General features: G+C 39.0%; 1 protein-coding gene across 1 annotated transcript in view; it reads left to right on the top strand.

Annotated features, from left to right (window-relative positions):
• The window catches only part of LOC117300235, a 49,755-nt gene that overhangs the window by 20,568 nt on the left and 14,857 nt on the right, over window positions 1–14,330 (top strand). Inside the window, exon 4 of the mRNA XM_033783961.1 lies at window positions 5,419–5,526. Coding sequence (XP_033639852.1) covers window positions 5,419–5,526 — 108 coding nt within the window. The remainder of the gene's footprint in view (window positions 1–5,418; window positions 5,527–14,330) is intronic.

Raw genomic sequence — 14,330 nt, 5'->3', positions numbered from 1 at the left:
AACTAAACAAGAAACACAGTCAAAACATTATTAACAATACCCATTGTTTAAAAAATGTTTGTGCAAACACCACATACTCGATTTACTCTGGGAAAATCTGTTTACATCATGGATCAGTTTTGTCAGTATTTCCACCCCGTACATATTTCTTTACCCATGAGATACCTACTACACATGAACCTGTAGTCCTCTATATATCAATGTGAAAGGGGTCAACCCAAATTTGGCAACAGGGCCTACCTTAATTTAAGACACTGGACACCTTTGGTAATTGTCACTTCTCACTTGGTGTATCTCACCATATGCACAAAATAGCAAGCCTGTGAACATTTGAACTCAATTGGTCGTCAGACGTCAAAGTTGCGAGAGAATAATGAAAGAAAAAACACCCTTGTCGCACGAAGTCGTGCACTTTCGTATGCTTGATTTTGAGAACTCAGCTGAGGTCTCAAAATCAATTGAAATATTTTTACTGAAAAACTATGGCACTTCAGAGGAAGCCGTTTCTCACAATGTTTTATACTATCAACTGCTCTCCATTGCTCGTTACCAAGTAAATTTTTAAGCTAACAGTTTATTTGATTAATTACCAATAGTGTCCAGTGCCTTTAAATCGTGTTTGTAAATGTACTAGCAAAGGATGATCATTATGATGAATAAATGTTGAGGTTGTATCACAGTGAGCAGATGGTCCCTGTGACTGTGTACCTGTTGGTATGCTGACCTACACCCTACACATTCCAAGGGTTTCTGTTGAGAGAGTCATGTTACATCAGGTCTGTTCTCTCATTAAAGGGAAGGTGGTGCATCATTCATGAACTCTTCTTGGCCTTTTTACATAAAAGGGATATACGCAGGGAGACCATGGTCTTGATAAACATTGTCTAGTCCAAATCAAATGCCTCTGCTCTGCACAAGCATGATTCCATTGTCTTTTTATGACAATGTCTCACATTTACATTGCTGTTTACTTTGGATTTTGGAGATGTCTGCAAGAGAGTGCAGCATTTCTCAGACTTGAAAAAAACTACAATGAAAACCTGTGATTATCATTTGAAAAAAAACCTGAAAGAGGATATACAGAATACATTGTGAAACGAGGGCAAAAAGATGCTTATCTTGAAATATTGGAGACAATTGTTGAAGTTAAAAGTTTTTAAAATTTATAAAAAGCATTATTGGCCACAATGAATCTTAATTTAATGATTAATTAATTTAACATTATTATACCTTACTTAAAAAAGAAGAAAAGTTAAACCAATGTTTGTGTGAGAGATTGGTTGTTGCTATCTAATATCCCCATGAGGGAGGTTTGCCGAGTTCTCTTGTTGGGAAGATCATCTCATCAAAGAAACGAACATCACTATTTCACAATCCCCAAAACATTTCAATAAAGAAATCTCTGTCGAGCACCATATGATCAAATCAGAAACTCATTGTAGATTGTCCCTCCCTAGCCCTGTCAGTTTCCCCATGGGGCATGTACTTTCAGTGATTTCTGGGCTGTCATGGTGTGGGAAATAAACATGCATATGTCCAATGCCACCAACAGCAACATGATCCCAACCGACTACTACAACATCAGGTTGGATGTTATGAATCATCCAGAATGGGCAGGACTTCACATACCCTGTGAAAAGGTGTAAGGGCCTACAGTTTAAAGGGACTGTTCAGTGACAAGCCAACTGGACTAGCTTCTCATTTCACTGGTCCGTCAGCTTTCTACTTGTAGTTATTATATATACCCTGGTCTTGGTAGTGCAATTGCCATGGTCTTGACCTTTTCGTTGCCCTGGTCTTGTACTGGTTGTTGCCCGGTCTTGGCTTTGGCGTTGCCCATGTCTTATCCTTGTTGTTGCCTGGGGCCAATTTCATAGAGCTGCTTAAGCAAAAAATTTGGTTAAGCACGAAAATAGCTTGCTTATTTTACACATGTTATTGGCCAAAATTTCACTCCAAATACATTGCTTGTGACTGGTATTTAGCTATTGTTTACTTAACATAGCAAATGAGGGGAGTCTTGGCCGGTAATCTGATTTTACTTAGCATGGATTATTTTGCTTAAGCCGAATTTTGTGCTTAAGCAGCTCTGTGAAATTGGGCCCTGGTCTTGGCCTTGTCATTGCCCTGGTCTTGGCCTTAGTGTTGGTCTGGTCTTGTCCTTGTTGTTGCCCGGTCTTGGCTTTGGCATTGCCCCGGGTTGTCCTTGGCATTGCCTGGTCTTAGCCGTGGCGTTGCCAAGGTCTTGTTCTTGTTGTTGCCTGGTCTTGCCTTGATGTTGCCCTGGTCTTGTCCCTGTTGTTGCGTGGTCTTGGCTTTGGCATTGCTCTGTTCCTGGCCTTGGCATTGCCTGTTCTTAGCCGTGGCGTTGCCAAGGTCTTGCTCTTGTTGTTGCCTGGTCTTGCCTTGATGTTGCCCTGGTCTTGTCCTTCTTGTTGCCCGGTCTTGGCTTTGGCATTGCCTGGTCTTGGCTTTGGCATTGCCTCGGGTTGTCCTTGGCATTGCCTGGTCTTAGCCGTGGCGTTGCCAAGGTCTTGTTCTTGTTGTTGCCTGGTCTTTGCCTTGATGTTGCCCTGGTCTTGTCCCTGTTGTTGCGTGGTCTTGGCTTTGGCATTGCTCTGTTCCTGGCCTTGGCATTGCCTGTTCTTAGCCGTGGCGTTGCCATGATCTTGCTCTTGTTGTTGCCTGGTCTTGCCTTGATGTTGCCCTGGTCTTGTCCTTCTTGTTGCCTGGTCTTGGCTTTGGCATTGCCTGGTCTTGGCTTTGGCATTCCCCGGGTGTTGTCTTTGGCATGGCCTGGTCTGAGCCGTGGTGTTGCCAAGGTCTTGCTCTTGTTGTTGCCTGGTCTTGCCTTGATGTTGCCCTGGTCTTGTCCTTGTTGCTGCCTGGTCTAGGCTTTGGCATTCCTCTGTTCCTGGCCTTGGCATTGGTTTGGAAGAGTTATGACTAATTCATTTTATTCAACACATCATACAGCCCACCAGTAAAAATGTCATTTAAATTTGGTCATTTGTGAAAATTACAGTTTGGCCAATAAACACATTCATGTATATGCCAAGAGATTCATCCCGTTGCAGTAAAACTAAAGATAATTTGTTATGCACGTACTTAATTATCCATTTGACAAAAAGAAGAACAAAATCTCTCTAAATTCAAAAACATGATCTTTTGCTGAATTAGCTGTTTGTGAAAACAATGAAAATACTTAGTCAGAATGTCCAACTCGGAGGACAATATTTTTGATTTCTGTGGTCAGTTTTAGAAGTGTGAAAATGTCCAGCTGCTTTATCACCTTAATGGACAGTGCAAACGAAGAAGACTTGACATCACTCTAGCTAAAGGATGTTTCAAATTAAGTAATTAACAGTTTTCAACACAAAGCATAGCTCCAAGTCTTAATGACACATACCACCCCTTGAGTCTTGAAATGCCATTGACCTCCGAACTAATTAATAACAGGGATTTGTCAATTATTGTGAGCCTCTTGGTGCTATATCAGTAGAAAGAAATAAGGAACAAAAATAATAGGTTTAGTACGAGAACAATTTTTGTTCAAGTAAAATGGACTTTTTTATGGAAGGTTTGCCGTTGTTGTGTTTGCCGTGTCTGTTGTTTAGGGGAGCCAGGGAAGTGCATCATTTTCATTGGAACATTCACCTGATGCAAGAAAGGCTCTGGACACAATAAGTAATTGTCGAAGACCACTATTCTCACATGGTGTATCTCAACATATGCATAAAATAACAAACCTGTGAAAATTTGAGCTTAATTTGGTCTTGGAAGTTGCAAGAGAATTATGGAAGAAAAAACACCCATGTTGAGATACATTAAGTGAGAACACTGGTCTTTGACAATTACCAATAGTATCCACTGTCTTTAAGGTCACTTAAATACTGTAATTAACCACATGGAAAACTGACTTTTTTCGATAATTTTGGGTTGAGGAAAGAACTGTCCTGGTTGTTCACTACTACCTGGGAAGAAGGTAGGAAATCGGCCGTGACTACTACTTTCGCTTGGTGGTTTTCTTGTGGGTAGAGACAATAAATTAATCATTAGGTTGAGCAATTGTTGTGATTATTGATATTTATTACCAGAGATATCAGTTAAATACAGTGGACATTATTGGTAATTACTCAAAATAATTTTTAGCATAAAACCTTTCTTGGTGACGAGTAATGGGGAGAGGTTGATGGTATAAAACATTGTGAGAAACGGCTCCCTCTGAAGTGACGTAGTTTTCGAGAAAGAAGTAATTTTCCATGAATTTGATTTCGAGACCTCGGATTTAGAACTTGAGGTCTTGAAATCAACCATCTAAACGCACACAACTTCGTGTTGCAAGGGTTGTTTTTCTTTCATTGTTATCTCGCAAGTTCAAAGACCGATTGAGCTCAAATTTTCACAGGTTTGTTATTTTATGCATATGTTGAGATACCCCAACTGCGAAGGCTGGTCTTTGACAATTTCCAATAGTGTCCACTGCCTTTAATAAGGTTGTCTTTTGAGAAGTGTATTACAAAGTAACTGTCACCGATGTTGCTCACTATAAATTAAAATTACTTATTATATAGTTGGAAAAGAATTTAAAATCACACACCTTATCTTTAAAAGCGAACTGCACCTTTCCTCAATGTATCAAACTCGGATTAATTTGGCCTGACGTTTCCAAGAAAAAGTGAAGTTAAATTAAAATGATTCATCGGCCAGGGCCCTATGTCCATCCGATTAACATTTACATCACACACTTTTCAGTCTTCCTTTTCAACATTTTAAGTTTTGTTTCAAAGACTTTATTCAGGCCTGTATGCTTCGTTTTTGAAATGGCAAGGGCACTGAGGCATTTTCTCCACGGTAAAGGGCAACTTATTAGGAAATTGTAAATTTGTACTGGAGCATTTCAAGGGCACCAAGGCAATGACCATGCGCCTGGAAGCAAACGCCTTTGTTGCCTCCGTGAAGTATCAAGCCTGTACATTGTGTTTAGACCAGTCGAATAGTTGGCAAGAGCTGTATCGTAATGTGTGTGGATAGTTAGTGAGAAAAGTGCTGTATTTTTGAGAAAGTAAAGTAAAACCGAAAGAAACACAAACTAAAAGCTGTCTACTTTGTTGTACACACCCTCATGATTGAAATGGTTTGGTTTTCACATAAGATACAAGACTACAAAGTATTTAATGCATTATAGAAATAAATGTGATTTGAATTGATTTTAAAAAGGACTGCAATGAGTCCACTCTTGTTCTAAAAACTAACGATTTGCAGGTAGTATTCCTTTAAACTATCTACTTTGGATCCACTCCTACAACGTACAACTTATTTTTAAATCACGGGAAGTTATGCAGGATTACCAATATCCTACAAGCCTACCATGGGAAGTTATCACTCATTATAAATGTTTTCTTTTTGATCGGATAGATTTCACCTCAGAGTAGACCAGTGACAGTCATTAAGTCCCGAACACCGATATCCCAACCTCAGCCGATTGCCTATGCAGTGAGGCCTATGCCACAACATCAAGTTCCGGTAAGATACTGATTTATATTTGTGACCAAGCACAAGAAGGGTTCAAAATAAGCAGTCGCCCAGTCGCCAAATGCGAGCAAAAAACAGCGGCAGGCATGTCAAATCCCTACTTTACTATTTTGGTTGACTTGTATGGCCGACGAGTGAGTTTTTTTAAGGCAAACCCCCGACATGATATCTCAGGATTGTTTCAAAACCTTTTTTAGCTTTTAAAGTTTCTTGACAGAAGTAAAACAGGTCTACATTATGTCAAAAACTGTAGTTTTGTATTTCTGGGGATGCACAGAGTCTGTTAACCTGTTTAAGGGCAGTGGACACTATTGGTAATTTTCAAAGACTAGCCTTCACAGTTGGTGTATCTCAACATATGCATAAAATAACAAACCTGTGAAAATTTGAGCTCAATCGGTCATCGAACTTGCGAGATAATAATGAAAGGAAAAAACACCCTTGTCGCACGAAGTTGTGTGCGTTTAGATGGTTGATTTCGAGACCTCAAGTTCTAAATCTGAGGTCTCGAAATTAAATTCGTGGAAAATTACTTCTTGCTCAAAAACTATGGCACTTCAGAGGGAGCCGTTTCTCACATTGTTTTATACCATCAACCTCTCCCCATTATTCGTCACCAAGATAGGTTTTATGCTAATAATAATTATTTTGAGTAATTACCAATAGTGTCCACTGCCTTTAATTGTAATGTCTGTGAGGTTCTGGGTCTAGTATAATAAGAGGAAACCTGGCCTGGAAGCAATTTTCCAGGAATTTTCAAGTTGGTCAAGTCTCATCCATGTTTAACGCTCCATGCGCAAAACTTCAAAACTCAGAGCTTTTTTATTTGCTCATCAAAACAGAAAAGGAATTAAACAGTACTCTAAAAATAAAGTAACAAAACAGAAGAACATTTTTCAATTGTGTACACTTTGTGTTCAAGTTCAAGAATTCGCGCATTACTTTACATACAGGATTGTGGGAGAGTTTAACCCCTTTTAAAAGCAATAAAGATAGTCATTGATTTTAGTGAGTTCTTTCGTTATGTCACCTTTGTGTGGGGTGTGCCCACACAAATTTCATTTTTAGGAGTACTTAAGTAAAAAATAAAAAATAGTAATTAACCTATGAGACTGTTCCTGGGATTTTCCCTTTCTTCGAATTCAAACCTGGTTATTATAATTATGTGATTACCGTCAATGGTTTCAGGCCACCTGTCTCGTACAGGAAGTTTAATGTTGTAGATGGAAACAAAGTCAGCTGTTCTAAGATGAGTTTCAAATGAAATAATCTGGCAATTACGAGCCCCCGCATCCTTATTTCCGAACCAATTACAGCCAGATTTATTCATCTACATGATTTCCTAATTTTATCTTTAGTGTTTGTTGTCAAGAGAGGGCAGTATATTCAGACACCACTGCTGAGGGTGCCTCACACTAAGCAAGGTCCCCGTATCAGCCAATGCTGAATGTAAAAAATAAAAAAAATAAAAATCATAGAATATTTTAAAAGTCTCAGCCTTTTGAAATCAAATCAGAAATATCTGCTGATAGAAGTGTACCTTCTGTTTTCTTGTAAATTTTTAGGATTTTTATTTGTTTATTTTATTTTATTTTATATAGATATTCCCCTCCAAAATGAAAACACCAGAAAGAACTAACTGGTTTTATTTTGGACTAAGGACCCTTAGATTGTGAGCAAAATGGGCAGCACTCTAAAGTCTTGTATACCCCAAATGGTCCATGTTAATAGTGTGCTCTCCAATGGGCACAGTATTTTCCCTCAAATCTTTGATGTCCAGAAAAAGTTGTGGGTTCACAAATTATTCATGAGGCTTGAGGCATGATTTTCTTACTAGGTTGTAGTTTACCTTGATAAGCGTATGTTCTCCTTTAGTAGTGGTCTGCTAACCAAGTCTGATTCACTGTGGGAAACGCTTTACATAGTTTTCCCAATAACTCCTATAAATTTGAACAAACAAATTAAAAGACTTTGTCATAATACCCCAGAGCCAATTCCCAGAGGAAATAAATACTCAGGAGCTACTAGCCACCACACGCCAGTTGAAGCAAGTACATGAACTGTCCTTAACCCTATCTCCCAAGCAAGGATAACTATTTCGAGGGCTTTCCAAGGGCTATTTCCGCGGGAGTTTGCAAGGGTTAACAATTGAGTTGTGATGAAAGAGTGGACCAAACATTCCCAGTTATTTCCTGGGGAGTTTGTCCAGTTTGAAAGGGGCTAAAGTCTGCCACAAATTACGCCAGCTTCACCAGACAGAGAGAGAACTGACTCTAATATTAAAAGAAGCCGGTAGAAAATTCCTTGGTCCTGATTATATTCCTTTCAAGTTTACCCGAGGAACTGTAAAGCTCTGCACTTATTCCCTTCTGTGCTGTAAAGACTCAAGGTCTCATTAAAAATGTCAATTTCTGTCTTAAGTCAAGAAAGGTGGAAGGAGGGTACTTAAGAACACACAATACACATGCTGGCCTTGGAGCCTACATTTATGTGGAATATGCCAGGACATATCAACGCAATCATGCCTTATATCAGTGCAAAAATGCCTGGAGGCAATTTTCAGCTTATTTTCGCTTGTCTGAAAAACTGAAATATACTATACACGATTGTGGATGTGAGACAGTTTTACTTTTATATTGTGCATTGACCAACCATGAAGATATGGACCAAACTATTTTTGGTAATATTTTCCAGTGAGCTGACAAACTTTTGTTCAATTGCACAGGTTGTATTTGATAGCTTTCACATGACTCCATTATCAGCCTGCTTTGTTAATCTATCACTGTGTTTTGTGTTACAAAAACTACCCAAACTCTTTAAGCTTCTCAAATTAGAATGTATTAGAGTTTGTTTGTTTGTTTTTTATTTCCAAATATCACAATAAATAATCATGAAACATACAAGAAATAAGAACAACGAGTGATAAGAGGAGGGCACCAGGAAAAAGCCTAGGCTTGTACAGAGCCTGGACAAGAGAACAAGAACATCGGGTGCCTTGACACTACACCTGTGAATTTAAAACATTCTGACTTGTTAGCATACCAGGTTAGGATTACTAGCAATGAAAAGAAACACTTTGCCCTTCTGGTGACTGCGGAATCAAAAACCTCTTATCACTTTGTTGTTCTTTTTAATACAGAAACAATGTTTGCAGTTACCAAACATTCCCTGAATGAAGCTGAAACAATCACAGATGAGTTTGTGAACCAATTGTTCAATTTGCGTATCGATCAAAGGCATTTCTCTGTCCCAAGGCCAAATTCTAACTAAATTTTGCTTAACAATTTTCTGCTAGCTAAGCACAAATGAGCAGGATACCAGTCACTCATAGACGGCATTGTATATTGTATTTTGGCGGGTGACATTATTCTGATAGTGTTTAAACACTATATAATGCTAATAGCTACTCACTGTAGCTCTTTCTATTTATAGATTCTTTGTCAAGGCGCTTTGAACATACTTATTTACCTGCTAATATTAACATTTCTACTACATGGGTAGCCTGCAACAATTTAAAAAACTTGCTGTATCTCAACATATGAATAAAATAATTAAAATTTGAGCTTGATTGGTCGTTGGAGTTGTGAGATAACTATGAAAGAAAAAAACTTGAAATCAAATTCGTGGAAAATTACTTCTTTCTCGAAAACTATTCCTATTCAGAGGGAGCCGTTTCTCACAATGCTTTATACCATCAACCTTTCCCCATTACTTTTTACCAAGTAAGGTTTTATGCTAATAATTGTTATAAGTAATAACCAATAGTGTCCACTGCCTTTAAACCATCTCAGCTCCCTGGGGAGTTTACAACCAATCACAAGAGCAGCTCTTTGAAATCGGACCCTGGTTTGAAAGCAGGTTTTTTTTAAATTTTTTTTTTAAAGTAAGGCCATGTTTGAATTTGTGACTGCAGCTGTGACTGCAGCTGTGGCTGCAGCTGTGGAAGGCTTCGTAGTCATTAACAGCTTCACCATGGGCTTCATCTGGTGATCAAGCCATAGCCATAGCCACTAAAAATGGTCAGGGCCTATTTAGATTTGAATTATATCTGCTCATGGTCTGCTACAATTTCAGAGACCTTCCAGATTGCAGTAAACAAAATTGTTTAAAGTTTAACTCTGCATTTTACCTTTTTGAAGGGATTATCTACATAGTTGTAGATATAGGCCCTATATTATAAAACTAACCTGTGAAAATTTTATTTCAAAAGGTAGTAGCTTTTTTGTTAGATAATGCAAAAAATCTGGAGTGGTTAAGTTTACGCTGGAAGACTATTATCTGCAATTGGAATACACAATTCTGAGAAAGATTCAAATTTGGGTGGCTAAAAAAGTGATCTTTTTCTATACCCAGTATTTGATTCGAAGTGAAAAGTTTTTTCACAACATATTCTACTGTCCATAGCTGTTGTACAAATCACATTTAGACCCTTTAACATAAGGCCTACATTGTACTTCCAATAGGGCAAGGATGTATCATCAAATCATAGACGTTATATCAATGTTTATCTTCAAGTACGCGCTAATCCTCCAATCAGATTCGCAGAATGGAGTGGTGATAAAAACCTACATTGTACGGCTAATATCACTACCATGCGTATTGTGTGTTCTATGTCATGCGCCAAGTTTGCTTGAAGATAAATACGTTATCACACGCGCGCTCGTGGAAATACGGGAAAATATAGCGCTTCTGCGTCCCATATCCAACTTGACTTTCGGCCTCGTTGGATATGGGACGCAGAAGCGCTATATTTCTCCGTATTCCACTCGCGCTTGTGTGATAACTTATATTGTATCAAAGAGATTGGCTGTTGCCAGCTTGGTGTTTATATCATCTAGTGGGAGTTTACCAAGTGCTCTTGATGAGAAGATCATCTTTAAAAACAAACATCTGGACTAGAATCCTGAACGCTTATCCTGTAGGCTGTATGCTCTATGCTCTGTACATGTAACCATAGAGCATAGAGTAAGGGCAAGGTTGCTCTATGATGTAAAACTAACCACCTCTGACTGTTACATTCTCACCAGTTAACCTACCAGGTGGGCTTTGTCCAACCAAGAAAAGAAAACAGTTACCTTTGCAGGTGACATTGTAACACAACCCTCCTAATGGCTTGACTATACACTACAATGATACAGCAGTAAAGGGGGGCATTGTGTGGGCTGGTCCCAAGTAGGTGCTAATCACCTGCCCAACTGACAGGTGTATTTAAATCAGACAAACTACAGCAGCTGGTTTGGTGGCTACATTATTAGGGAAGGATGTGGTTTGTCTTCTTGAGGTATTTGGTTGCGAGTGAATTATGTATTAGATGTATCTACATTACATTGAATAATGTAAAGGGTACAGTCATTTCTTACCTCCACTGATGAAGGGATTCAAAGGGGATTTGAAGGGGTCTTTAAAGGCAGTGGACACTATTGGTAATTACTCAAAATAATTTTTAGCATAAAACCTTTCTTGGTGACGAGTAAAGGGGAGAGGTTGACGGTATAAAACATTGTGAGAAACGGCTCCCTCTAAAGTGCCATAGTTTTCGAGAAAGAAGTAATTTTCCACGAATTTGATTTTGAGTCCTCAGATTTAGAACTTGAGGTCTCGAAATCAACCATCTAAACGCACACAACTTCATGTGACAAGGGTGTTTTCTTCTTTCATTATTATCTCGTAACTTTGATGACGGATTGAGCTCAAATTTCCACAGGTTAGTTATTTTATGCATATGTTGAGATACACCAACTGTGAAGGCTAGTATTTGACAATTACCAATAGTGTCCACTGTCTTTAAGTCTGTGAAACCATTGAGGTAGAAGTAAAACTGAAGCCAATCAAATCTCTGAAAACAAACCATGAACAATATTAAAAATTTAGGCCTCACTACAAACATTACCAGCACACTCTCGTAAAAAGTGGGACCTATTACATTCTTCACTTATTTCTTATGTAGAACTTTAATAGCTTTAAGACAATTAACACATTCAAGATAAACCGCTTAATCCCCAGTATCATCACAGCAGGAAGCCCCCAACACAGTGGATTCTCTTAGGTGATTGACATGTCCTTGACTGCATTGTTCACACCTAACTTAAACTTTTGTTTATGTAAGTCTATAATGTTTCCATTATGTTAAGCCGTGTTCCCATTGGACTTTTTCTTCCGCGGCCACGCGGAAAGTTACCGTGACTGGATTAGGTGTACAGTCGACTCCCGTTATTACGAGCTCGCATGTAACGAGGTTCCGGTCATTACGAGGTTTTTTGCCGGTCCCGAACTGCCCCGTGCGTGTTTCAATGCATTAAAATATGGATTATACGAGCACGGAAGTAGCGAGAACACGGTTATAACGAGGTAATTTTGCGGTCCCTTGGAGACAAAATGTATTGTTTTCAGACGTTTGTAGCGAGGGCCTGGAATAAGTGTGTAAAAAAAGCTTACCTTCGTCAAGGTTGAGAAATGACATGAAGCCCTTAAACCCCATGATCAATACAATAGAGGTGATAATTGCATGGTGCTCGTAGAGTGCCACCAGTCTATTCAACGGACTGGTTTACCCAAGCAGACAATAGAGGGCTTAAATCACGCGCGTGGCTCAAAACCACCAACGGTTTAGTCACTGACGACAATCCTTCTCAATTTCAAAAACTTACCGCTTACTTAATAAATTCATGTCGGCGAACGCACTCGGCAGTATTTGGGGGTTCTAATGATTATTCCTTGCTCGTATCATCCATGCAAAACTTCAAAAACGTCACCGCTGTTCAAGTTTTTTTTTTTTAGTAGAGCCCCTTTTTCAATTAAAAATATTATTACTAATTCAATAATAACAATTCAATGAATGAAGATTCCCCTGTTTCCAAAAATGTTTTTTTTTTAAGAAAAGAAAGAAAAAACAAAGGTTGCCCGTCCGGAATATTTAATTCAATCACATCAAAAGATAGAGATGGTTTAAAAGACACAGATACGCAAAGATTTTATTAAATCAATAATATAAATCAAAAAGAAAATTATTTTAAAAGACACAGATACACAAAGATTTAATGAATTAAATACTGTTATAAGAATTAAAAGGAGAAATTGAATAATGAAACAAAACAACTGGATCGGAACAGCTTAAAAAGGAAACGGCAAACAACTGAAATAAGCTCCTTTATACAATCATCACTCCCTTCAGTCCATGTGCAACGGAACTCCAGAAACATCTCGCTGGTGTCCCACGCTTGACATGCTGTTATCATGATACTCCATGTCGATCACCAACGAAAATGAACGTTCAGTGCATGCATCATGTTCATACCATGCGCTACGCGGCAGAATCCACTCTGAACGGCAAGTTGACATCTCTTTGCTATATTGTTATCATAAATTGTACAAAATATTACATTTTCCTGATTAATCACTCAATAAAAGACATTTAGCAATGATATTCTTGTGTACAAGATGCTCGTAATAGCTGTTCTGATAAGCAAACAGCTCCGTGCAGGCTAACACAAGTGTATATGCACATACACGTGTTGTGTACAATGTATATGCACGTACACGTGTTGTGTGCATGCACAATGATGACGTGTGTATCTATATTTAGCGCGCTGCGTTTATAACGAGATTCGGATAATACGAGGAAAATGGGCCAGTCCGGCGGACCTCGTTATAACGGGAGTCGACTGTAGTTCTACCGTGCGTTCCCACCTGGACTTAAATTCCACGACGGAACAGCTAACTCGCTCTCCAAAACTGGCAGATCGTCACACATCGGGGGCGCTGTGCACAGTCACCTTTGACCTAAGCAGGATACGACGTGTCTGTGACGTAGTTTTCGCGCGCTATTTTATTGACGAACGCGACGACGCTACATAATTTTTATAGGCATTCCTCCTACAACAACAAAACCTGGAAATGGCTAGTTCAAGTTCTTTGTCTACCCCAAATGCTCCGCCGTCAACAAAAGCTTTGAGAAAAAGAATTGGAAAATAGCGTTGTTTTGTATTACATGGTACATGTACACACGCTGCATATGGTATGATGGTCAGTGCAAACGAGACAGGGAACCATACTTCCATTTTCGCGCGCCCTCTGTGTGTATACAGCTACAGGAAGTGGTTTTATTTGCAAAGCGTTTTACACCGTGGTCGCGGTAGGTTTACAGTGCGGAGCGTTCCCATTGGACTTTTTATTGGCCCTGATAACTTACCGTGGCTGTGCGGAAGTCTTCCGCGACCTCATTCGGCCTGTTAGTTTTACATCACGGTCGCGGTAAGTTGACAGGGAGGTCAGTTTAACATGCGTTCCCATTGGATTTAATTTTGTCATTCTACAGAAAAGTCGCGGTACTTTAGCAAAAATAAGTCCAATGGGAACACAGCTTTAGTCTCTAGTGGGTTGTTATTTTGTTTTCATGTGCATGACTGTAACAGAATGCAGAAATGAATGTGCCATATATCAACCACAATCATATTTTATCGTGAAACAGAAGCAAACAAAGTTTACATAGGCCATAGTGTCAAATAAAGCGAAACAAAAACCCCCGTGTTTTGACCTAATAATGTAACTGAATGGAGAACCAACATGAATTTCCTAAAACATGAAATGTCGCAATGACGTTGTAAGACATAAATAAATCTACCAATGTATTAGTCTTTAAATAGCAGACTTTAAAACTTTCCACGAAGTGCGATGCGGGTTCAGAATTATATTCTCGCTGCGCATTGTTTTATATTGGAAGTTGACGGACGGAAGAATGACGAGTCGGTTGGACGAGCGGGCAGGTATAATGTTGTCTATACGTTGTGGAAAAGCTT

This window comes from Asterias rubens, chromosome 15 (assembly GCF_902459465.1).
Source record: "Asterias rubens chromosome 15, eAstRub1.3, whole genome shotgun sequence".
NCBI classification, from domain to species: domain Eukaryota; kingdom Metazoa; phylum Echinodermata; class Asteroidea; order Forcipulatida; family Asteriidae; genus Asterias; species Asterias rubens.
The sequence above is the reverse complement of the archived record's forward strand: the minus strand, read 5'-3'. Positions and strand labels throughout refer to the sequence as shown.